The sequence below is a fragment of the Coregonus clupeaformis genome, unplaced genomic scaffold, assembly GCF_020615455.1.
Source record: "Coregonus clupeaformis isolate EN_2021a unplaced genomic scaffold, ASM2061545v1 scaf0532, whole genome shotgun sequence".
NCBI classification, from domain to species: domain Eukaryota; kingdom Metazoa; phylum Chordata; class Actinopteri; order Salmoniformes; family Salmonidae; genus Coregonus; species Coregonus clupeaformis.
Window position 1 is genome coordinate 233,099 of NW_025533987.1, and position 27,755 is coordinate 260,853.

General features: G+C 43.8%; 1 protein-coding gene across 1 annotated transcript; it reads left to right on the plus strand.

Annotated features, from left to right (window-relative positions):
- The first annotated feature begins 488 nt into the window (after positions 1-488).
- On the plus strand, positions 489-27,174 carry LOC121545228 (protocadherin-10). The gene is given in 7 exon segments (XM_041855697.2): positions 489-3,627; positions 3,630-3,701; positions 6,201-6,259; positions 11,861-11,964; positions 22,882-22,961; positions 22,963-23,046; positions 26,499-27,174. Coding segments are annotated over 7 exon segments (2,934 nt in total). The 5' UTR covers positions 489-1,146; the 3' UTR covers positions 26,553-27,174.
- Positions 27,175-27,755: the final 581 nt, after the last annotated feature.

Below are 27,755 nucleotides of genomic sequence, written 5' to 3' on the forward strand. Positions count from 1 at the left end.
AAAAAAGAGTACAACACATTATGATGATGAATAGGCAATTTCTACAATATTCACTTTCAAATTCGCTGGCTGCGCTTTTAACTTAAACCTGTCATGTAGAGGTAGCCTGTGCTTCTTAAATGATGTTTTGTGCCACAACGTTACCGGTCGACGGATTTGTAAATTCACATTCCACCCCGTCGCGCACTAGTTGACTATTTAATTCAAGGGTTGTGTAAAATATTGTATTTCTCTCCGGTGTGTGTCGGTTGGCTGGGGCTTCATGCTCGTGTTGCACCGAGCTGGGGCTGGGGCTCGAGCGTTTCCGCCGCTTGACTGCTCGTGTCGTTAGTGAAGAGAGGGGTCCGGGCAGGTCCGTAGGACGGCGCGCGCTGGCTGGCATTCCCGTGCCCCAATCAGGAGTAACCTCGTCGGGTGTCCGCGGACACTATTGGCTGGTGAGAAAAGATGCTGTGCGCAAAACCAACCCCGCTCCCCTCACTCGCTTTACAGGACTGGAGCAAAGAGGATCATCCGCTTTCCTTGCTGCTCAGCCACACTGATTATAGAGCGAGAGAGAGAAAGAGAGCAGAAGAGAGCGAGAGAGAGAGAGAAAGTCACATTTATCGTTTATTTACATGTTGGCTAGCCGTGTTCAAGTTTAGGATAGGGTTTTTATGCGAATGGTGCTTTTTGGAGTTATGTATTCGTGAAGGATTTTTAAATATTTTTTTATTGCACTTAGTTGGGACTTGATACCTGTGAGGATTCCATCTGTGGGTGAGGATTGTATTATGGTCTGCACGTCTTGGCTCCCTCTGTCTGCTGCGATGTTGGAGCTTCAGCCAAAACTCACAAACCTGGACTGAATTTTTTAATTTTTTAATTTTTTGAAAGAAGCTAGGATCAAATGGCAGTGATTCTCACGACTCAAACACAGGAATGCTTTCCGGTTGACACGACGACGCAAAGGGGGAAAGAAGGAACAGCTCATTTGGGTTTGACTAGCTGCCGTAGTTTTATTTTCATTATTGCAGCTTTTGATTCTGCCTTATTCCTGCGGACCGAAGCTGAGATGGGAAATGCTTAGTTCGAGTAAGACAACGGAATAATACCCCCGACACATATCCAAGTGCACTTGAAAGAGGGAGAGTGAGAGCAGTGGAGATGATTTTGCTATTACCGCTCCTTCTCTCCGTCCTGCTGGATGGAGCCGTGTGCCAGCTGCGCTTCTCTGTACCGGAGGAGCAGGAGCACGGGACCGTCATTGGGAATATCGCGGAAGATTTGGGGTTGGACATTACCAAACTTTCCGCCCGCCGCTTCCAGACGGTGCCCAGCTCGAGGAACCCTTACTTGGATGTGAACCTGGAGAACGGGAATCTTTATGTTAAGGAGAAAATAGACCGGGAGGAGATATGCAGGCAGACAGTACCGTGCAACCTGCACCTTGAGGTGTTTCTGGAGAACCCGCTCGAGCTTTTCCGCGTGGAGATCGAGGTGATGGATATCAACGACAATCCCCCCACTTTCCCTGAGACAGACATCACTGTGGAGATAACAGAAAGTGCCACCCCAGGTACCCGGTTCCCGGTGGAGAATGCTTTCGACCCAGATGTCGGGACTAACGCGCTCAGCACCTACGCCATAACGAACAATAACAACTTTTACCTGGATGTTCAGACACAGAGCGACGGGAACAAGTTTGCGGAGCTAGTGCTGGAAAAACCATTAGACCGGGAGCAGCAGGCGGTGCATCGGTACGTGCTCACGGCAGTGGACGGAGGGGTGCCACAACGGACTGGCACCGCGCTCCTGGTCGTTAAAGTCCTGGATTCCAACGATAACGCACCCATCTTCGACCAGTCGGTGTACACGGTGAGCCTACGGGAGAATTCACCGGTGGGCACTCTGGTTATTCAGCTGAATGCCACTGATGTAGATGAAGGGCAGAATGGAGAGATAGTATATTCATTTAGTAACCACAACCCACCGCGGATAAAGGATCTGTTTAAAATCGATGCCAGGACGGGGAGAATAGAGGTGGCTGGGGAAGTGGACTATGAGGAGAGCAGTACACACCAGATATACGTCCAGGCTAAAGACCTGGGAGCAAACGCAGTGCCCGCGCACTGCAAAGTCCTGGTCAAACTGGTCGACGTTAACGACAACACACCGGAGATCAGTTTCAGCACCGTGACGGAGTCTGTGAGCGAGCAGGACGCCCTGGGCACTGTCATAGCCCTCTTCAGCGTCACCGACCGGGACTCGGGCGACAACGGGCTGTTGAGCTGCGAGATTTTGGGTGACGTTCCTTTCAAACTCAAATCATCATTTAAAAACTACTACACCATAGTAACGGATGGACTATTAGACAGAGAAAACGCAGACTCATACACAATCACTGTTGTAGCCAAAGACCAGGGGCTCCCCTCCCTAGCCACAAGCAAATCCATAAAGGTACACGTTTCCGACGAGAACGATAACGCACCCCGCTTTACGCAGCCAGTTTACGATGTGTATGTGACGGAAAATAACGTACCAGGTGCTTTTATTCACGCGGTGAGCGCCGTGGACCCTGACGTTGGTCCGAACGCGCTCATTACCTACTCCATATTGGAGTGTGACATCCAGGGCATGTCGGTGGACACCTATGTGTCCATCAACCAGGACACTGGCTACCTTTATGCACTGCGCTCATTCGACTATGAACAGTTGAAAGAGTTTAGCTTTATGGTACAGGCCAAAGACTCCGGGAGCCCGGAGCTCTCCTCCAACAGCACTGTTAACGTCATTATCATAGACCAGAATGACAACGCGCCGTCGGTGATAGCCCCTGTCGGTAAGAACGGCACCGCCAAAGAACACCTGCCGCGCTCCGCCGAGCCGGGCTACCTGGTCACGCGTATTGTCGCCATGGACGCAGATGATGGCGAGAACGCACGGCTCTCCTACAGCATTCTGCGCGGCAACGAGATGGGCATGTTCCGCATGGACTGGCGGACGGGGGAGCTGCGCACAGCACGCCGCGTCTCCACCAAGCGCGACCCCCAGGGCTCCTACGACCTGCTGATTGAGGTGAGGGACCACGGCCAGCCGCCACTCTCCTCGTCGGCTAGTGTGAGTGTGATCCTGGTGGATAGTGTGATAGAGGGACGGAGTGGAGACCGAGGGGGTTCTTCCTCCAAGTCCAAAGAGACCTCTCTGGATCTCACCCTCATCCTCATCATCGCCTTGGGCGCCGTCTCTTTCATCTTCCTCCTGGCTATGATCGTGCTGGCTGTGCGCTGCCAGAAAGACAAGAAGCTGGACCTGTACACGTGCCTCATGGCGGGGGAGTGTTGCCTGTGCTGCAGCCCGTGCGGCTCGCGCCAGGCGCACGGCAGGAAACAGAAGAAGCTCAGCAAGTCGGACATCATGCTGGTCCAGAGTACTAACGTCACCTCCGGTGTGGGCGCAGTGGGCCAGGTGCCTGTGGAGGAGTCTGGTGTCGGCGGGGTCGGGATGGGCGGCGTGTTCAGTTCCCATCATCATCAGAACCAGAACTCCTACTGCTACCAGGTGTGTCTGACACCGGAGAGCGCCAAGACGGACCTGATGTTCCTCAAACCGTGCAGCCCCTCGCGCAGCACTGACACGGACCACACCAACCCCCTGTGGGGGCCGGGTACAGCGAACAGCAACCGGACATCTTATCCAACGGGAGCATCCTCTCCAACGAGGTAATGCTTGGTTTCTATTAGCTTTGGTGTGTGTGTGTGTGCGTGTGTGTAATTTAAATCCAGGTTGTGTATTAGACTATGGGGTGAAATAATGAGTGTTTGGGTATCTCTGGGCGTTTCCCCTTTTCTTTTCAATACCTGGGTCAAGTGCACATTTTTAGGGGAAACAAAGTGCATAGCTATGTTACTTTATCACATAATGAATATCATTTAACAAAAAAAAAGTGTATTTAGCCCCAGAATATAGATTTAATATAATTTTTAGGGGAAACAGTGCATAGCTCTGTTTGGTTATAACATAATGAATATCATATTTTTTTAATGGTGTATTTAGCCACATAATATTGATTTAATTGAATGTATTAAAGAACAATACAACAAGGTGTGTATTGGATTCCAGAGGACTTTAATTACACTGTGGTCCTCCATGCTATTTATGAAAGGACAATCAATACACCTTTCAACAGGCCCCTTAGCTGTCAATCTATAATGCACATTTAATGAGGCGGATTATAAAACAATAAATTATATCATAACGATGTAGTATTATTTGTCTACACTCTGCAGTGTTGAGGTCACTTGTTGAGGTTCAACCCCAGTATATTTTTAACAAACTAATCAGATGATAGGTTAGATGGGAAGTCTGTTTGCAGATGCATAGAGCATAGCCTACCAATTGAATCTGAAGGCACAGGTGCCTCCTCAATGTTGTCATTTTCTAGCTGGATGAAAACATACAAGAAATATCTCCTTCTACTCAGAATTTATTAGAATGATATTGAGTTTGGGCCAGCAGTGCCTCTCAAAACAAATGAGGCATACATGATGTCCCTGCCTGTGCGTCTCCGAGGGGCTGGGGTGAGCTGCAGAGAGTCAGTGTGGTTATTATGTCGAATGTGGCTGGAGAGAGTACCAGCCAGCCTGTCAGTCAGTCAGTCAGTCAGTCAGTCAGTCAGTGAACCAGCCAGTAGTCAGTCAGTGACCATTCAGTCAGCCAGTCAGTCAGTCAGTCAGTCAGTGAACGAGTCAGTCAGTCAGTCAGTGAACCAGCCAGTCAGTCAGTCAGTGAACCAGCCAGTCAGTCAGTCAGTGAACCAGTCAGTCAGTCAGTCAGTGAACCAGTCAGTCAGTCAGTCAGTGAACCAGCCAGTCAGTCAGTCAGTGAACCAGCCAGTCAGTCAGTCAGTGAACCAGCCAGTCAGTCAGTCAGTCAGTGAACCAGTCAGTCTGTCAGTCAGTGAACCAGCCAGTCAGTCAGTCAGTCAGTGAACCAGCCAGTCAGTCAGTCAGTGAACCAGCCAGTCAGTCAGTCAGTGAACCAGCCAGTCAGTCAGTCAGTGAACCAGCCAGTCAGTCAGTCAGTGAACCAGCCAGTCAGTCAGTCAGTGAACCAGCCAGTCAGTCAGTCAGTGAACCAGTCAGTCAGCCAGTCAGTCAGTCAGTCAGTCAGTGAACCAGTCAGTCAGTCAGTCAGTGAACCAGCCAGTCAGTCAGTCAGTGAACCACTCAGTCATACAGTCAGCCAGCCAGTCAGTCAGTCAGTCAGTGAATGAGTCAGTCAGCCAGTCAATCAGCCAGGCAGTCACTGAACCAGTGTGCGTTACGTATAAAAACAGAAGATGCAATACATGTATAGACCTTCTTATATCCATAATTAACTGAAAGGATATTGAATTTCGGCCTAAACAAATTATGTGCATATTTAGTTGACTGTATGATTGTCAACTGAGACTGTAGAGAGAGGACCAGCCAGTTAGGCAGCCAGCCAGTCTACCAATCAGCCAGAACCAGCCAGTCAGTCAGCCAGCCAGCCAGCCAGGCAACCAACCAACCACCAGCCAGTCAACCAGCCAGTCAGTCAGTCAGCCAGCAAGTCAGCCAAGCAGTCAACCAACCAACCAGCCAGTCAGCCAGTAATTCTGCCAGTCAGTCAGTGTTGAGTGAGAGAGCCAGTGCCTTTAAGTATGTTAAGTATTCAGCGCACGTCACCACAGACCAGCAGCGGAACAAAGCTTGTTCAGTTGAGGCGCTGCTTGGCTCAATCATTTACGCATTCAAACGCCTCTCTAACCCACTCCCCTTCTCAGTGGATATACACACAGTCAATAATGTGTAATGTATGTCAGTCTCTCTCTCTCTCTCTCTCTCTCTCTCTCTCTCTCTCTCTCTCTCTCTCTCTCTCTCTCTCTCTCTCTCTCTCTCTCTCTCTCTCTCTCTTATGAAACAGGTAGCCTATTTGTGCCATAGGCCTATAAAGAATAGGATGCTGAAAGGCACATCCTAAAATTGAGAATCCAGGTGCTGGCCTAAAAATTATAAGAGTGATAAAGGAATGCGAGGCCGGCACACAGAACACGGCTGCTCCCTAGTGATTTTTTCCAGATCCCAAATAATTTAGAGTAATTTTGCCCAAACACCTATATCTACTGATGGTGTATACTATAGAGGTGTATATTTCCATGGCTGTCAGTATGATATGATGTGTTGCTTCCCTTCCAGACCAAACACCAGCGAACAGAGCTCAGTTACCTAGTGGACAGACCAAGGAGAGTGAACAGGTAAACAACATTCAACAGCTGTGTGTGTGTGTGTGTGTGCATGTGCCAAATATCCAATACGGGTATGCCAATAGCAACCCCAAAATGCTGCTACATCATTACCATTCCATATGCCTCATATATCTACATCAATACCATTCAATATGTCACATAGACCCATGGGACTAAATCCAATACCATTCAATATGTCACATATAACTATGGGCCTGAATCCAATACCATTCAATATGTCACATAGACCTATGGGCCTAAATCCAATACCATTCAATATGTCACATAGACCTATGGGCCTAAATCCAATACCATTCAATATGTCACATATAACTATGGGCCTGAATCCAATACCATTCAATATGTCTTATACACCTATGGGTCTAAATCCATTACCATTCAATATGTCATATAAACCTATGGGCCTAATCAATCATCAATATGTCACATAGACCTATGGGCCTAAATCCAATACAATATAGTCACATATAACTATGGGCCTAACACCATTCAATATGTCACAACTGGGCCTAATCCAATACATTCAGCCAATAACTATGGGCCTGAATTACCATTCAATATGTCACATAGACCTATAGGCCTAAATCTAATACCATTCAATATGTCACATATAACTATGGGCCTGAATCCAATACCATTCAATATGTCACATAGACCTATGGGCCTAAATCCAATACCTTTCAATATGTCACATACAGCTATGGGCCTGAATCCAATACCATTCAATATGTTAAATTTAACTATTGGCCTGAATCCAATACCATTCCCAATGTAACGTTCAATAAATCTGGACTACTAGAACTCATTCACTATGTATTGGATTCAGGCCCATTGTTCTATGTGACATATTGAATGGTATTGATTCAGGCCCATAGTTATATGTGACATATTGAATGGTATTGATTTAGGCCATAGGTCTATGTGACATATTGAATGGTATTGGATTCAGGCCCATAGTTATATGTGACATATTGAATGGTATTGGATTTAGTCCCATGGGTCTATGTGACATATTGAATGGTATTGGATTCAGGCCCATAGTTATATGTGACATATTGAATGGTATTGGATTTAGGCACATAGGTTTATATGACATATTGAATGTATTGATTTAGTCCCATAGGTGTATAAGACATATTGAATGGTATTGGATATATCTTAAAGTTTTTAATGGCTATAACATTCTATATTGCTACTCTACACAACCTGTATAACATTCTATATGGTTACTCTAAACAACCTGTATAACATTCTATATGGTTACTCTACACAGCCTGTATAACATTCTATATTGATACTCTACACAACCTGTATAACATTCTATATGGTTACTCAACACAACCTGTATAACATTCTATATTGCTACTCCACACAACCTGTATAACATTCTATATGTCTACTCTACACAACCTGTATAACATTCTATATTGCTACTCTACACAACCTGTATAACATTCTATATTGCTACACTACACAACCTGTATAACATTCTATATGGTTACTCTACACAACCTGTATAACATTCTATATTGATACTCTAAACAACCTGTATAACATTCTATATGTCTACTCTACACAACCTGTATAACATTCTATATGGTTACTCTACACAACCTGTATAACATTCTATATGGTTACTCTACACAACCTGTATAACATTCTATATGTCTACTCTACACAACCTGTATAACATTCTATATGGTTACTCTACACAACCTGTATAACATTCTATATGGTTACTCTAAACAACCTGTATAACATTCTATATTGCTACTCTACACAACCTGTATAACATTCTATATGGTTACTCTACACAACCTGTATAACATTCTATATGGTTACTCTACACAACCTGTATAACATTCTATATGGTTACTCTACACAACCTGTATAACATTCTATATGGTTACTCTACACAACCTGTATAACATTCTATATGGTTACTCTACACAACCTGTATAACATTCTATATTGCTACTCTACACAACCTGTATAACATTCTATATTGCTACTCTAAACAACCTGTATAACATTCTATATGGTTACTCTACACAACCTGTATAACATTCTATATGGTTACTCTACACAACCTGTATAACATTCTATATTGCTACTCTACAGAACCTGTATAACATTCTCTATATCTACTCTACACAACCTGTATAACATTCTATATGGCTACTCTAAACAACCTGTATAACATTCTATATTTTGCTACTCTACACAACCTGTATAACATTCTATATGGTTACTCTACACAACCTGTATAACATTCTATATGGTTACTCTACACAACCTGTATAACATTCTATATGGTTACTCTACACAACCTGTATAACATTCTATATGGTTACTCTACACAACCTGTATAACATTCTATATGTCTACTCTACACAACCTGTATAACATTCTATATGGTTACTCTACACAACCTGTATAACATTCTATATTGCTACTCCACACAACCTGTATAACATTCTATATGTCTACTCTACACAACCTGTATAACATTCTATATGGCTACTCTACACAACCTGTATAACATTCTATATTGCTACACTACACAACCTGTAAAACATTCTATATGGTTACTCTACACAACCTGTATAACATTCTATATTGATACTCTAAACAACCTGTATAACATTCTATATGTCTACTCTACACAACCTGTATAACATTCTATATGGTTACTCTACACAACCTGTATAACATTCTATATGGTTACTCTACACAACCTGTATAACATTCTATATGTCTACTCTACACAACCTGTATAACATTCTATATGGTTACTCTACACAACCTGTATAACATTCTATATGGCTACTCTACACAACCTGTATAACATTCTATATGGTTACACTACACAACCTGTATAACATTCTATATTGCTACTCTACACAACCTGTATAACATTCTATATTGCTACTCTAAACAACCTGTATAACATTCTATATGGTTACTCTACACAACCTGTATAACATTCTATATGGTTACTCTACACAACCTGTATAACATTCTATATTGCTACTCTACAGAACCTGTATAACATTCTCTATATCTACTCTACACAACCTGTATAACATTCTATATGGTTACTCTACACAACCTGTATAACATTCTATATTGCTACTCTACACAACCTGTATAACATTCTATATGGCTACTCTACACAACCTGTATAACATTCTATATGGTTACTCTACACAACCTGTATAACATTCTATATGGCTACTCTACACAACCTGTATAACATTCTATATGGCTACTCTACACAACCTGTATAACATTCTATATGGTTACTCTACACAACCTGTATAACATTCTATATGGCTACTCTACACAACCTGTATAACATTCTATATTGCTACTCTACACAACCTGTATAACATTCTATATTGCTACTCTAAACAACCTGTATAACATTCTATATGGCTACTCTACACAACCTGTATAACATTCTATATGGCTACTCTAAACAACCTGTATAACATTCTATATTGCTACTCTACACAACCTGTATAACATTCTATATGGTTACTCTACACAACCTGTATAACATTCTATATGGCTACTCTACAGAACCTGTATAACATTCTATATATCTACTCTACACAACCTGTATAACATTCTATATTGCTACTCTACAGAACCTGTATAACATTATATATATATATATATCTACTCAACACAACCTGTATAACATTCTATATTGCTACTCTACACAATCTGTATAACATTCTATATTGCTACTCTACAGAACCTGTATAACATTCTATATTGCTACTCTACACAACCTGTATAACATTCTATATTGCTACTCTACACAACCTGTATAACATTCTATATGGCTACTCTACACAACCTGTATAACATTATATATGGTTACTCTAAACAACCTGTATAACATTCTATATTGCTACTCTACACAACCTGTATAACATTCTATATTGCTACTCTACACAACCTGTATAACATTCTATATATCTACTCTACACAACCTGTATAACATTCTATATATCTACTCTACACAACCTGTATAACATTCTATATTGCTACTCTACACAACCTGTATAACATTCTATATTGCTACTCTACAGAACCTGTATAACATTATATATATATCTACTCTACACAACCTGTATAACATTCTATATTGCTACTCTACAGAACCTGTATAACATTATATATATCTACTCTACACAACCTGTATAACATTCTATATTGCTACTCTACAGAACCTGTATAACATTATATATATATCTACTCTACACAACCTGTATAACATTCTATATTGCTACTCTACACAACCTGTATAACATTCTATATTGCTACTCTACAGAACCTGTATAACATTCTATATTGCTACTCTAAACAACCTGTATAGCATTCTATATGTCTACTCTACACAATCTGTACATCCATAACATTCAACATTCCACAATTAGACGGTCACCAACTATTTAGAGTTTTCCTCATTCCATTCATGTCATCACAACTAAGCATATCCATATGGATTTACTATGCCAGTCAGACAGTCACTGCCAACCTCCTTGCCATCATATCAATAACATTAGAAACTTCCATATCCATAGGGCTATCACTTAGTATTCCACTCAGAAGTCAGCATCATGACCACTGCACTTCCATATCCAGTCAGAGGACGGTTCAAATGGCACCCTACTACCCATGTAGTGCATTACTTTAGACTGGGGCCCATAGTGCACTATATCTAGAATTAGGGTGCCATTTGGGACGCATCCCATCAACATTCAATATGCCAGTCAGGCTCGTCATCGTCATCATTCCCAACATATAACACTCAGATCCAATTTGGTCTGAGTCCCGTGAACAGACGAGGCGCGCGGGCGCATTAAGCCACCATGCCGGAATTCATTACACGTCAAGTTAAACATGCAATTTGGACACTTGAAGGCCACTATGAACGCATTAATATGGTGTCAATTTCTAACAAAGCTTCCTTTTTCCATTCTTTTCCTTCTCTCTTTATCCTCCATCCCTCTCCCTCCCTACTTTCTTTCTTCCTCTCTCCTTCAACCCTCCATCTTTTGTATTTCCCTCCCTTCTTTCCCCCTCTCTCTCCCCTCCATGTTCGTCTCTTCCCCTACTGCCCCACGTGTCTTGCTCTCTCCCTCCTTCTCTCTCTCACTCCTCTCTCTCTCTCTCTCTCTCTCTCTCTCCCTCCTTCCCTCTCCCTCCTTCCCTCTCTCTCTCTCTCTCTCTCTCTCTCTCTCTCCCTCCTTCTCTCTCTCTCTCTCTCTCTCTCTCTCTCTCTCTCTCTCTCTCTCTCTCTCTCTCTCTCTCCCTCTCCCTCTCTCTCCCTCCTTCCCTCTCTCTCTCTCTCTCTCTCTCTCTCTCTCTCTCTCTCTCTCTCTCTCTCTCTCTCTCTCTCTCTCTCTCTCTCTCTCTCTCTCTCTCTCTCTCTCTCTCTCTCTCTCCATCCCTCCCTCTCTCTCTCTCTCTCTCTCTCTCTCTCTCTCTCTCTCGCTCTCTCTCTCCATCCCTCCTTCTCTCTCTCTCTCCCTCCCTCCCTCCCTCCTTCTCTCTCTCTCTCCCTCCCTCCAGTTCTGCGTTCCAAGAAGCGGACATCGTGAGTTCTAAAGACAGCGGCCACGGGGACAGCGAGCAGGGAGACAGTGATCACGACGCCACCAACCGGGGTCATGTCGGTGAGTCCTGCCTTAATTACCCTGGCTAAAGATCTCCTTAATGGGGGAGGATAATGCCCGAGTCTCGGTGCTTCGGTGGCGATGCGTAACGGTGATTTTTTATTTCCTTAATTTGTGCGCGGCAGTGGGGTCTGCCGGTCGCTAGTGGGAAAGCGTGAATATAAAGCAGAGCCAAGGTGTTGATTGTGTTTCACACCGGATGTTACCGGGTGGATGAGAGGAAGATACTGATGATTATTTAGCCCCTGACTCTGTCCTCTCTCTCTCTCTCTCTCTCTCTCTCTCTCTCTCTCTCTCTCTCTCTCTCTCTCTCTCTCTCTCTCTCTCTTCTCTCTCTCTCTCTCTCTCTCTCTCTCTCTCTCTCTCTCTCTCTCTCTCTCTCTCTCTCTCTCTCTCTCTCTCTCTCTCTCTCTCTCTCTCTCTCTCTCTCTCTCTCCCTGTCTATCTCTTTCTGTCTCTGTGTATGTGTTTTCTCCCCCTTTCTCTCTGGCCTTGTCCCACCGCGGCCTGTCGTGCTGAAAGAACAGCGAATTAAAAGGGGAGAGTTGTAGTTACTGTTGGTGTTTTTTTTTTTGTAAATCAATGAGGCAGCAGGATGAGGGTGAATTAAGTAATGATTTTGCATCATCTTAATCAGAATTCAAGTTGCTGTCTGTTTGTTGTGTTGTTGGGGTGGCAACGTGGCGAGAGCAAAGGCCTTTGTTTCTAGTAGCTTGATATGATGACAGGATTGTCTTGGTATTGTCTTCATGATGGCAAAGCCCAACCCCAAAACGATTGGATAACTACAGCACATTATTTACACACACACACACACACACACACACACACACACACACACACACACACACACACACACACACACACACACACACACACGACACACACACAGACAGACAGACAGACAGACAGACAGACAGACAGACAGACAGACAGACAGACAGACAGACAGACAGACAGACAGACAGACAGACAGACAGACAGACAGACAGACAGACAGACAGACAGACAGACAGACAGACAGACAGACAGACAGACAGACACACACACACACACACACACACACACACACACACACACACACACACACACACACACACACACACACACACACACACACACACACACACACACACACAGGACCAAGTTACAGGCAGTGGATTGTGTCCAGTTGGTTTATATAGACCTATATTCTGCTTTATTTCTGTTCTTGACGTCTATTAGATCTCCACCTGTTTATTGATTAAAGTGGAGCCAGACAATGCCAGGACAGTATCACCATCCGATTTGGAATCGATTTGACCTTTACTTGACCTTTACTTTAACGTTATTGTAACACACTTATTTGGCAAACGTCTAGACATTGGGCTGCCAAATATCATGTCAATGTGGCGTTGGAATACAAAATGGAATATCGGTCGTGCCGTGGGTAGGTTATCAGATGGCTTGGACGGGCCTCAGTACGTGTGTGTGTGTGTGTGTGTGTGTGTGTGTGTGTGTGTGTGTGTGTGTGTGTGTGTGTGTGTGTGTGTCAATGTGTGTGTGTGTGAGTGTGTGTGTGTGTGTGTGTGTGTGTGTGTGTGGTGGCTGAACATTTGTTCCTCAGTTCTATTTTAGATGGTAACAGCTTAGTTCTCAATAGGAGGGCCCCGACACCCTTATTTGTTGGAAGGAGAGGCACTTGTTTTTCACAAGCTCTTGTATTAGCAGGTGTTTGTGTGTGTGTGTGTCTCTGTGGGTGTGTGTGTGTTTGCGTGGGTGTGTATGCGTGGGTGTGTGTGCGTGGGTGTGTGTGCGTGGGTGTGTGTGCGTGGGTGTGTGTGGTGTGTGTGTGGTTGTGTGTGCATGTGTGCGTGGGTGTGTGCGACATTGCTTATTTGGAAACACAAGTACAAGCACAAAGTAAAATGCAGTGCTATTTGGCCCTAAATCGACAGTACACCGTGGCTAACTATTTGACCCTGGTTACTAATCAAAACCTTAGAAAAACCTTGACAAATTACAGGCTCAGTGAGCACAGCCTTGCCATTGGGAAGGGTAGACACAGCATTTCCTGACAAAATGTCAAAAATATGAAACAATTAGAATGTGTCATTTCCCCAAATTTGAAACCGTTATTCAAGAATAGGCTACACGTCCTGTTGGGGGAGGACGCAGAGAGCTGTGGGTTGGCAGCGCACTACATTGCTTCCTGCCATAAGATGAGGGACAGTTTCTGACAGACCAACCAACCTGCACATGTCCTCTATATTGTTATTGTTCAATGGTTATTTTGACCCTTGGTTATTGTTGTTACTGTTGTCCCGTTGACAATATTGATTATTATTATTTTAATTATGTTAATATTGTAAATATCTAAAGTAAGCTTTGACAATATGTACATTGTAACGTCATGCCAATAAAGCAAATTTAATTTAATTTAATTGAGAAAGAGAGAGAGAGAGAGAGAGAGAGAGAGAGAGAGAGAGAGAGAGAGAGAGAGAGAGAGAGAGAGAGAGAGAGAGAGAGAGAGAGAGAGAGAGAGAGAGAGAGAGAGAGAGAGAGAGAGAGAGAGAGAGAGAGAGAGAGAGAGAGAGAGAGAGAGAGAGAGAGAGAGAGAGAGAGAGAGAGAGAGAGAGAGAGAGAGAGAGAGAGAGAGAGAGAGACAAAGAGAGAGAGACAAAGAGAGAGAGACAGAGAGAGACAGAGAGAGAGAGAGAGAGAGAGAGAGAGAGAGAGAGAGAGAGAGAGAGAGAGAGAGAGAGAGAGAGAGAGAGAGAGAGAGAGAGATAGAGAGAGAGAGAGTAGTAGTAATAGTACTAGGAAGAGGTTGGCAAGCTGCCAGGTGGACTAGGCATGTAAGTGGTCCCTGATACCTAGAGGTTGTGTGTGTGATATAAATGCTTCTACCTTGCTCTCAGGTGGGCTGTGTCCATATCAAGTATTTTCAGAGCGTGGGTGCACGTGTGCCTCTGTGTGCGTTTGTGGATGCTCATGCCTGTGTGTGTGTGTCTGTGTGTGTGTGTGTGTGCCCGTAAGCAAGTCTAATCTTTCATTCTGTCTCATGAACACGCTAGCTCTCTGTAAGCTCTCTGTAACACTCCACTGATCAGTAATTCATTTCCAGAAGAACCTTTCCATAGCAATTATCAAACGAATGTTGTGACCGTAGCACCTCCACCTGTCAGTCAAGCTGCCATCCTGGGGACACAACACCTTCTACACACCTATGGATATATAAGCAACGGTCGCCATTTTGGATCAGAATACACTACAGTACCATCACCTAATGTGGTAAAACATTGCATTCACCTGATTCTACAACCCTTAACTAAACCTTCCCATTTTAAAACAATTATGTTGACGCTTTAAAAAATTCAAGTGGCATTATTAGCTGGAATAGCTTCCATTGACTATACTTGCAGCTCATATCTTGTTTTAGAAATATATATTTTGACCTTATTCCACATCAAGGGACACATTGAGTTGGAGTACCACCATGCGTCCACTGATAACCCCCAACCTCCCCCCAACCTCCCTCCAAGCAAACCTATTTTTAAAGTCTTGATTTGAATTAGGTGAACATTTTTTCTCATTAGTTGGGACGTCGTCACCCTAATCAGAGCTGACAGGGTAGATCAGGAGGAAAACAAGAAGGGACCGCTGAGATGGAGAGAACGAACGATAAGAGAGAGAGAGAGATGGAGAGAACAAAGGATAAGAGAGAGAGAGAGATGGAGAGAACGAACGATAAGAGAGCGAGAGATGGAGAGAATGAAAGATAAGAGAGAGAGAGATGGAGAGAACGAAGGATAAGAGAGAGAGAGATGGAGAGAACGAACGATAAGAGAGCGAGAGATGGAGAGAATGAAAGATAAGAGAGAGAGAGATGGAGAGAACGAAGGATAAGAGAGAGAGAGAGATGGAGAGGCAGATTAAATATTAATAAGAGAAGGAGGAGAAAGAGGGAGGACCTGAGAGACGAGCTATGAGGGAATCTGATCCCAAATAGCACCCTATTTCCCTATGTAGTACACTACTTTTGACCAGTGGCCATAAGGTTACCCATCTGGCTCTCGTCAAAAGTAGTGCACTATATCGGGAAATAGGGGGCTGTTTGGGATGCGTCCCAGGCCTTTTTTTTAAACAATCATTATCTTGACGTTTGTTTTGTGGTGAACAACAGGCGTGACAAATGACTGAATTAAATATCCACAGCGATTGCATTAGATTGGTGATTACGAATTAGTGACGCCCGCCGACTTGAGTTAAGTGTGTGTATGTGTGTGTCGAGTCAGATTGTGTGTGTGTGTGTGTGTGTGTGTGTGTGTGTGTGTGTGTGTGTGTGTGTGTGTGTGTGTGTGTGTGTGTGTGTGTTTGCGTGTGTGTTGTTAGTCTCGTCTAAGCTGAGCTGTCAGTACAATTTAACACTGTCCGTTTTAAAACCGTGGCAGCTGTATGACCAAATGACCCTGTTACAGGAAGACTTCTTCACTTGTTAAGAGTTCTAGATCAGATCATTACATCTAGAGATATGAGGTAATGAATGATCTTATCGTAACACTAACATCAGCAGATTATTCACAAATGGCTTATCAATGATCAGTTATTACTAGAGCTAATTATTAAACATTTTTAAAGCAAATCATTGCCAACTCTGATCCAGAGCTGAAGTACCAGGGTTGTTTGAATATATTTCCTCAACAGTCCCTCCCTCCCTCCCTCCCTCCCTCCCTCCCTCCCTCCCTCCCTCCCTCCCTCCCTCCCTCCCTCCCTCCCTCCCTCCCTCCCTCCCTCCTCAGTATTTCTATTACACAGTTTGACCAGACCACTACAGCCAGGTCAGCTGTTACTTCAAAGACCTCTGAAGGGGGGAAGAAAAAAAAAGATAGAAGTATTCAGTATAACAGGGTCTGGATGGCTGCGTCTGAAATAGCTCCTTATTCCGTACATAGTGCACTACAGAACCCCATTGGCCCTGGTCAAAAGTAGTGCACTATGTAGGGAATAGGGTGCCATTTGGGACACAATTAAGGTATTTTGCCGTCAGCCAAGACCGAAACGAGCCAATGACACATCTTCACCTCTCTCCAGTACCCTGTGAGAGGGACTAGTCTACTGACTCGCTAGCAACGTACATAGCAACAGCAACCGCCGCTGGATACCAGCCAAAAGTGAACAGCGTCAGCAACATTCATTTTAACGCTGACTATATGAAGTGTGACTGCTGTTATAATGTGATGTCACCAAGAAATATTCTATCTGCTTCATAGCTTTATGGTTGGCATACGTCGCTAGCTATGGGGTCAGGGGATTTCTGCATGACATATTGCTCTACTAATCAGCCAATGTGTTTGTTGTCTGAAGCAGTCGCACCAGTCAGACCGTCAAATCATTATGTCAAATACTTTGAGGTGCCCTTGGTTTAGGTTTAAGGACCTTTAAACATATTTGACATGCGTTTGACCCACAACCGAGACTGTGGGACCAGTGAACACAGGGAACGCCCCAGGAGGTTTACCTCGCTAGGTCTGGCAACCATCCATCCTGCCTATCATGGCATGCCATCACTCCATATGGACACACACACACACACACACACACACACACACACACACACACACACACACACACACACACACACACACACACACACACACACACACACACACACACACACACACACACACACACACACACACACACACACACACATACACACACAAACACACACACACACACACACACACACACACACACACACACACACACACACACACACACACACACACACACACACACACACACACACACACACACACACACACAGCATTCCATATGGAAGATCTATCCATCTATGGTTGTCTCTGAGGGCTCTCTGGTTCACTCATCACAGTCCCTTTGGCAACCTGCTCTACGGAAACTACCACCCGCCAGGCTCACTTCCTTCCAAATATTGACATTTCCTGTCTGTACTCTCTGTAGGGTAGTAAGGGGACAGGATGAAACACACTGGCTGGGTCCCAACATGGCACCCTATTCCCAATATGTCCCCTATGGGCCCTGGTCATATGTACTGTACTATGTAGGGAACAGGAGACCATTTGGGACACAGCCACAGTATGAGGTACAGAGGAGACTGTAGACTGTAGAACACACAGTGGATACACTGTTCTGATTGTAATACCCTCTCTCTTTCTCTCTCTCTCTCTCTCTCTCTCTCTCTCTCTCTCTCTCTCTCTCTCTCTCTCTCTCTCTCTCTCTCTCTCTCTCTCTCTTTTATTCTATACCTCTATCTCTCTCTCTACTCCAGTGTATGTAAGTCAAAATAATGAAGAAAGTCATGTTGTTTTGGGATCCCAGAAACAAGGTGGAATAACACAAAGGAAACAGAAACAGAACAGCACTGATTGCTTATTAGCAACAAGATGGCTAGTTTGTTTGCGTCGTGTGTGTGTGTGTGGGTGTCTGCTTTGTGCATGTGTGCGCGTGTGTGTATGTGTGTGTAGTGGGTCTGTGTCTGCTTTGTCTGTGTTGGTGTGTGTGTACATTTTTACGGTTTGTGGATCTCTGGTGTGTGTATCTGTTTGTGTGTGTTTGTGCATATAAATGCATGTGTGTGTGTGTGTGTGTGTGTGTGTTCGTCTTCATGAGGTCATTCTGTAATGTATAGCTGCTTGTTTATTTCCTGCTCTGGTGGAGAAAAGGTGAAGGGGGGATAAACAGCCTACAGTGACACAGAGAGAGAGAGAGAGAGAGAGAGAGAGAGAGAGAGAGAGAGAGAGAGAGAGAGAGAGAGAGAGAGAGAGAGAGAGAGAGAGAGAGAGAGAGAGAGAGAGAGAGAGAGAGAGAGAGAGAGAGAGAGAGAGAGAGAGAGAGAGAGAGAGAGAGAGAGAGAGAGAGAGAGAGAGAGAGAGAGACAGGAGGAAACATGCAGCCAGAGAGAATAACAGTTTGAATTTACATCATCTGACAAGGCTTCTCTGCACCTAGCCTCATCCCTCTCTCTCAACTACGTGCAGATGTGTGTGAGAGAGTGTGTAAGAGAGAGAAACAGAGACAACTGAGAGATACAAGGAGAAAGAGAGAGACATAGAGACAGAGAGAGGGAGAGAGAGAGAGGGAGAAAGAGAGAGAGAGAGAGAGAGAAAGCGAGAGAGAGAGAGAGAGAGAGAGAGAGAGAGAGAGAGAGAGAGAGAGAGAGAGAGGTACAACAGACCACATTTACACCCTCCAGACTCTAATTGACAAACAAGTAAATCAAAACAAAGGCAAAATCTACTAGTGTTTTGTTGACTTCAAGAAAGCATTTTATTCAATTTGGCACAAAATTATTTTTTATAAACTAATAGAAAGTGGTATTGGAGGGAAAACATATTATTTTATTAAATCAATGTACACAAAAAAACAAATGTGCAGTTAAAATTGGCAATAAGCAAACATACTTCTTCTCTCAGGGACGTGGAGTGAAACAGGGCTGCCCAATAAGTCCAACACTATTTAACATCTACATTAATGAATTGGCAAAAACATTAGAAGAATCGGCAGCACCTGGTCTCACCCTACACAACACTGAAATCAAGTGTCTGCTGTACGCAGATGACCTGGTGCTACTGTCTCCCACTAAGGAGGGGTTACAGCAGCATCGAGATCATCTGCACAGGTTCGTTAATCTAAAAAAACCTGAATATAATTATATTCCAAAAAAGGTCCGGAAATCAGGATGACAAATATAAATTCTATTTGGACACAGTTCTATTAGAACACACCGAAAACTACACGTATCTAGGACTAAATATCAGCAACACAGGTAGCTTTCACATGGCTGTGAATGAGCTGAGAGACAAAGAAAGAAGAGCATTCTATGCCATTAAAAGGAATATTAAAATCTAAATTCCAAATAGAATCTGGCTCAGAATTGTCCAATTGCTCTATATGGCAGCGAAGTATGGGGTCCACTCTCTAATAATGAATTTACCAAATGGGACAAACATCCAATCGAAATACTGCATGCAGAGTTTTGCAAGACTGTATTGCAAGTGCAAAGAAAAACTCCAAATAACGCATGTAGAGCAGAATTGGGCCAACACCCCCTTCAGTTCACTAACCAAAACCAACCTCATAGAGACTCAGGACAGCACTCAGAAAATCTGGCCCAACCAAATCATCACAAAGCAAAAAGAAAAATATATCACCTATTGGAAAGACAACACAAAAAATCAAATTAAACTTCAATGATATTTGGCTCTAAACAGACAGTACTTGGTGGCAGACTATCTGACTACTGTGACTGATAGAAAACTGAGGAAAACAATGACTAGGTACAGACTCAGTGAGCACAGTCTGGCTATAGAGACCGGTCGTCACAGGCAAACCTGGCTGCCCAGAGAGGACAAGCTGTGCTCACTCTGCCTCCGGGGAGAGGTAGAGACAGAGCTCCATTTCCTACTACAATGTGAAAAATACTCAGACCTAAGAGAATCTTTCTTTCCCAAAATTATCATTCAGTACAAAGAATTTGAAACTATAAAAGAGGAAGAAAAAATCCAATATTTATTGGGTGAAAAGCCAATATGTGCAATTTTGGCAGCCAAATATGTGTCCTCCTGCCACAACCTGAGGGACAGCCAGTGAAAATTGTAATGTAATGTCAACAATATTTCCTGTTTTGTTTTGGCTTTCATAGCATGTAATGTGTCTTCTCAGTCATGTTGAGATTGGTCGACTACTATTGCTTTAATGTATTGTTATTCTCATTAATATTGTTGTTGTAGTTGCTGTTAATGGTAATCCCATTTTCACTACTACTATTATTATTATGGCTGTTGGTCCCACCATTGTTATATGTATACTTTGACAATGTAAGTAATTTAACTTGCCATGTCAATAAAGTCTATTGAATTGAATTGAATTGAATTGAGAGAGAGAGTGAGAGAGAGATAAATAGAGAGAGAGAGATAGAGAGAGAGAGAGAGAGAGAAGGAAGGAGTGAAAGGGAGAGAGAGAGAGGGGGCAGGGAGAGAGAGGGAGAGAGAGAGAGGGAGAGATGGAGAGAGAGAGAGGGAGCGAGAGAGAGAGTGAGAGCAAGAGAGGGAGAGAGAGAGAGAGAGAGAGAGAGAGAGGGAGCGAGAGAGAGAGTGAGAGCAAGAGAGGGAGAGAGAGAGTGAGATAGAGATAAATAGAGAGAGAGAGATAGAGAGAGAGAGAGAGAGAGAGAGAGAGAGAGAAGGAAGGAGTGAAAGGGAGAGAGAGAGAGGGGGCAGGGAGAGAGAGGGAGAGAGAGAGAGGGAGAGATGGAGAGAGAGAGAGCGAGAGAGGGAGCGAGAGAGAGAGTGAGAGCAAGAGAGGGAGAGAGAGAGAGAGAGCAGCATTGCAGCAGTATTATCAGTCGTTCAGCTTTGTCAAACCCCTCCACCCCACACACGCACGCACGCACACACACACACACACACACACACACACACACACACACACACACACACACACACACACACACACGCACGCACGCACACACACACACAGTATAATCAGCGGAAAAGATTTGTCTAAGCAGTTCCTTTGATCTTCAGCGCTCTCAGCCACGGTATGGAGGAATTACTGACTGGAGCGATTAACCCCTTCTTCTCCTACATTCCCTCCCCCTCTCCACTCCACTCCTTTGATCACTTCATTCCGATGTGTTGGCATTGTCCCGTCGTTGGCAAAACTCTGAAAAAACTGCAAATCCAATCTGCACCACGATTAAGATTGGAGGTCTCATTATGTTACTCTCTTCCTCTCTCTCCTCCTCCCTCGCTCTCTTATCTTCCTCTTTTGTCCCTTCCTCTCTCTCTCCCTCTCTCTCTCTCTCTCTCTCTCTCTCTCTCTCTCTCTCCCCTCTCTCTCTCTCCCTTTCTCTCTTTCTCCCTCTTCCACTCCCCCCTTCTTTTTATATATCCCCATCGTCTTTCTTCTCTCTAAGAGTGACTAATTAACTCAACTGTACCTCTTTTACGCCCTGCGTGTGTTATTGGATCCTAATTTTCGCCTTTTTGTTTTGTCTCAGCCAGTTTTTTGGCAAACGCTCAGTGTCAGTGAATTGCCGGTCTGTGTCAGATTCAAAAGGAACCCAAAATCGCTCAATAATAATCGTCACACTGTGTGGCTTTTTGTAGTATATTTCTGAAGATAATTGTTGTTTTTTCTGTCTGTGTGTAACTTCGTCTCACGCTGTGTCCCAAATGGCACCCTATTCTCTACATACTTTTTGGGGTAAAAAGTAGTGCACTATAAAGGGAATAGGGTTTTATTTGGGACACAGTTTTGTCTCAGTTTTGGGTGAGATTGGGTCTTGAACATCAGTTGCATTGATGAGGCAGTTTGATGAAGTTGATTCATAGATGGAGGGTGTAATGTCTTTGAATCATAATGCTGGTATGATTGCATATTGCTTCATATGAATGAGAAATCTGTAGAAACAAACCAGAGACTTCATCACTGTTTACCACTGTCTGTTTGATGAATACCATTCCTGTTGTTTCTGTTCTGTTGTTTTTAACTTCACAAACCAATTTTCTAACTTGTGTATGCTCTCTCTTTCTCTCCACCCTCTCCCTCCATCTATCCCCCCTCCCTTCCTCCCTCCCTCCTCCTCTCCTCTCCTCTCCTCTCCTCTCCTCTCCTCTCCTCTCCTCTCCTCTCCTCTCCTCTCCCTCCCTCCCTCCCTCCCTCCCTCCCTCCCTCCCTCCCTCCCTCCTCCTCCCTCCCTCCTCCCTCCTCTCCTCTCCTCTCCTCTCCTCTCCTCTCCTCTCCTCTCCTCTCCTCTCCCTCCCTCCCTCCCTCCCTCCCTCCTTCCACCCACATCTCCTCCTCTCCCTCCTTGACCCTCCCCCTTCCATCCTCCCATCTCCTCACTTCCACTCTCCCTCCCTCCATCCCTCTCTCCTGTCCTCCCTGTAGGCACAGATCTCTTCTCTAACTGTACAGAGGAGTGTAAGGCCCTGGGCCACTCCGACCGCTGCTGGATGCCAGCTTTCGTCCCCTGGCGACGGTCGCCAGGGCACCGGTGGCGACTACCGTAGCAACCTGCACGTGCCAGGAATGGACTCCGTGCCCGACGCTGAGGTACCCGCCACCGCCGCACCCGGTCACCACGACAATGACCTTACGCTGACCTCTGACCTCACGCTGACCTCCGATAGGTCATTTTCTACGTTCGGGAAAAGATGGCGGCGGATGCGCCACACTGCCACGGTCAATGCACCACCACCACCTCCACCAGTCACATCAACTACATCTCCAACACAACAGCCAAGCTACAGCTAGCGGTACAGCCAGTACTGCTACAGACACAACGCTAGAGAGGAAAGACTATGAGTCCTTAAGGGGTACACTGCCGCTACCATACAAACCCACCTTCTCTCTCTGTGAGTATGAGTACCAGGCTACGTCACTAGAGCCCTATGAGTACCAGGCTACGTCACCAGAGCCCTACGACTTTGGCCTGGTCCGCTATCCATATTAGCAACTTTTTTGCTAAGAAGTTTTTTTGAGATAGCTTTTTTATTTGTATATTTTCTGTTTGGAAGTGAAATTGAAGTAAAAATTTAGTTGTTTTGTCTTTTCAAAATGTAACCCCCCTATATATTTCTCTAACCTCCTAAATCCTTCACCCTATTTATTGTTTGAAATAATAAAAGAAGTAAAAAAATCTACTTTTGATTCAAAAATGTGTTTGTGGCCACTTTCCTGTCCCCTACATCTACCTACTTGTTCAATTAGTGTATTTTCTGAACTATAGTTCTTCTGGCTTTTTCTACCAATTAACGACTTTTTTAGCAAACAAGATCAGTTTAGAAAATCTCAACTTTTTTCTTCCTTTTTTGACATTTCACCTGAAACCTAGAAAACAAGGTCATTCTTCTACAAACATGCATTAAGCAGCAGTAATATTATAATGTAGGTTGTTTGTCTGCTCACGGTCGTACTATACATGCGTCTGAAGTGGCACTCTAGCCCCTATGGGCTCTGGTGAAAAGCAGGGCACTATCGAGGGAATAGGGTGTCATTTCAGACACGGACTATGACTCATCGATAAATAAAACGCAATACCTACACCAACTACTAATTATCCTTCCACCTAGTAGTCACTTCTCACTATGGCTTGCGTCACAAATGGCACCATATTCCATATGTAGTGCACTGCTTTTGACCAGAGCCGTATGGGGCCTTGTTAAATGAAATGCGCTATTAAAAGGTGTAGGGTGTCATTTGGGATGCGTTCTATGGAAACATAAAGAGCAACAACACCAGTACATGATTAAACTGACAAGGAGTGAAGATGCTACTTTTATTCATATTTTATAACTTAGTCACATAGCGAGAAGCTCCGCTGCTGTTAATTTTGATTCTACATTTTAGGGCATGCTGTGTGAGTGTGTCTCTCTGGGTCTGTCTGTCTGTCTGTATCTGTATGTGTGTGTGTGTATGTGTGTGTGTGTCTATGTGTGTGTTTGTGTGTGTGTGTATGTGTGTGTATGTGTGTGTATGTGTGTGTTTTGTGTGTGTGTGTGTGTATGTGTGCGTATGAGTGTGTATGTGTGTGTGTGTGTGTGTGTGTGTGTGTGTGTGTGTGTGTGTGTGTGTGTGTATCAGTGTGTGTGTATCAGTGTGTATCAGTATGTGTTAGTGCATGCTGGCTCATCCTCCCTCAGGTAATAATCATGATGAAGTTCTGTTTCGTGCTGAACTAATCTACCATCACCTTTTATTTGTTTCCCTCTGTGTGTTGGTGTGTGTATGTGTGTGTTGGTGTGTGTATGCGTGTGTGTGTGTGTGTGTGTGTGTGTGTGTGTGTGTGTGTGTGTGTGTGTGTGTGTGTGTGTGTGTGTGTGTGGTCCTGAATCCCCCAAAAGTCCCCACAAGGACAGTAAAACAAAGCAAGTTCTCCCTGGTGGGGACATTTCCCACGTCCCCATGACGACAAAGGCTATTTTAAGCTTAGGGGTTAGGTTTAGGGGTTACAATTAGGGTTAGGGCTAGGTTTAGAGTTAGGATAAGGGTAAGGGGTTAGTGGTTAGGTTTAGGGTTAGGATAAGGGTAAGGGGTTAGTGGTTAGGTTTAGGGTTAGGAATTCGATTTAGGTTTAGGGTTAAAGCTACGGATTAAGGTTAGGATAAGGGTTAAGGTTAAGGGTTAGGTTTCGGTTTAGGGTTAGGGGTTAGGGTTACAGGTTAGGGTTAGGGTTAGGGTAAGGGTTAGGTTTATGGTTAGGGGTTAGGGGAAAATAGGATAATTGTAGGTCCCCACAAGGATAGATGAACATTACATGTGTGTGTGTGTGTGTTGTGCCTTGCCACTTGGTGCTGTGCTACGCAGTGTAGATAATTACAAGAACAGCTTCATTCCCTTCTCTCTGCTTGACGTCTTTAAAGGAGCAATCTGGGATTGGTACCAACATCCAATTTTGGACATTTAAACGCATGATATAGGCCTATAGCCATTGTTATTGAAGAATGTATCTTATAAATGCCCCATTAGTTTAGTCCCGCTGTAGTTCAACCATTCCGCAGCTGTTAACCAAAAAAGTGACAGTGTGTGGTTTTGTTGTTTTTTAAATCCCAGATTGCCCCTTTAACATCAACTGTAGTGTCTCTTCTTTAGCCAATTCTGACATAAGTTGTAGTTTATAACCAACTATTATATTCTGGTTGTAGTTTATAACTACTTATTATAGTCTGGTTGTAGTTTACAACCAGGTATTATAGTCTGGTTGTAGTTTATAACCAGGTATTATAGTCTGGTTGTAGTTTATAACCAGGTATTATAGTCTGGTTGTAGTTTATAACCAGGTATTATAGTCTGGTTGTAGTTTATAACCAGGTATTATAGTCTGGTTGTAGTTTATAACCAGATATTATAGTCTGGTTGTAGTTTACAACCAGATATTATAGTCTGGTTGTAGTTTATAACCAGATATTATAGTCTGGTTGTAGTTTTACAACCAGATATTATAGTCTGGTTGTAGTTTATAACCAGATATTATAGTCTGGTTGTAGTTTATAACCAGATATTATAGTCTGGTTGTAGTTTACAACCAGATATTATAGTCTGGTTGTAGTTTATAACCAGATATTATAGTCTGGTTGTAGTTTACAACCAGATATTATAGCGCAGTTGTAGTTTATAACCAGATATTATAGTCTGGTGGTAGTTTCCAACTAGTTATTATAGCGCAGTTGTAGTTTATAACTAGTTATAATAGTCTGGTTGTAGTTTATAACTAGGTTTTATAGTCTGGTTGTAGTTTATAACTAGGGCCAGGAGGTTTTCCCAGACAGACCATGAGGACAGGTAAAACACCAGGTGTGCATCCAAATGGTACCCTAGTCCCTATAGTGGCAACATAAGACCCTGGTCAAAAGTAGTGCACTATTTAGGGTATAGGTTACCCTTTGGAACACAACCCTGGTCCTGACGGCCATAATGATGACTTAAAACATGAACAGAATAAAAGAGAGTAAGAGAGAGGGATGGACGCCATGTGTCTAACGAGTGTGTTTTCTCTTGCCTTGCAGCCCACAAAAGGATTTGCTAGCTCGTTCCGAGTGGACCTACCAGAGACAGCGTAAATTTGCACAATAGAGAACCGGCCAACGGCGGCGGCAACGTTAGAGACAGAGTGAGAGAAAACAAGCAAACACAAACAAATCTACGACAACAAAACCATTGGATTGTTGTTGTTTTGAAACTTCATTATCTGGGACTGGCCAGCTAGAAAATAACCTTTCATCTCCATCGCCACGGGAGACAGCAGGACAAAATGTTGGAGAAAGAACTCTAGAACTGCAACTGTAGAACAGAAGAACTCTAGAACTGGAGCTGTAGAACAGAATAACTCTAGAACTGGAGCTGTAGAACAGAAGAACTCTAGAACTGCAACTGTAGAACAGAAGAACTCTACAACTGGAGCTGTAGAACAGAAGAACTCTACAACTGGAGCTGTAGAACAGAAGAAGAACTCTAGAACTGGAACAGCAAAACAAACAACGTGTAGAAGGAACTTCTAGGACCATAGTAGGCCTTAACTTCATCTCAGCAGGCCTGAGACCCCGGGCCCAAAGCCAACGGACGAACGATGGAAGAAAACAACTATGTTTAAGAAAGGGAGGCAGGGAGGATGTATCGATTGGACTTATAAACGAGGGATTACGAAAATAGACAAAAACGAATCAAAGAAAGACTGATGAACAACACAAACAGAGGTTTTGTTGTCGGTGACTAGGGGGGGGTCATGGCCAGGGGATACACCCGCCACCCCATCCAGTCCATCTGTGTGTGCCTGTTTATATGAAAAAGAAAAGTTTCTGTACAAACTTCAACCAACCGTCACTAAGAGCCCTTTAGCTGTTTCTACTGTCACCACTACACCAACTGTACAGGAAGGAAGGATGAGAGGAGAGAGGTAGGGGGAGAGATAGGGAGAGAGAGAGAAAGAGATGGAGAGGGAAATGGGGAGGGAGAGAGAGAGAGTAAGTTAGAGAAAGAAAGAAAGCAAGAGAGGAAATACCAGAAGACGAGAGAGAGAGAGAGAGAGAGAGAGAGAGAGAGAGAGAGAGAGAGAGAGAGAGAGAGAGAGAGAGAGAGAGAGAGAGAGAGAGAGAGAGAGAGAGAGAGAGAGAGAGAGAGAGAGAGAGAAAGCAAAAAACCCAGAAATGATGTGCATTATTATACAAATTCAATATCTCTACTTGACTGTTTTTAAAACTTCTCTTGTTTTTTTTCCTGTTGTTTTCTCTGTGCGGTCCAAGTGTTCTGAATCTCAATTATTCTGA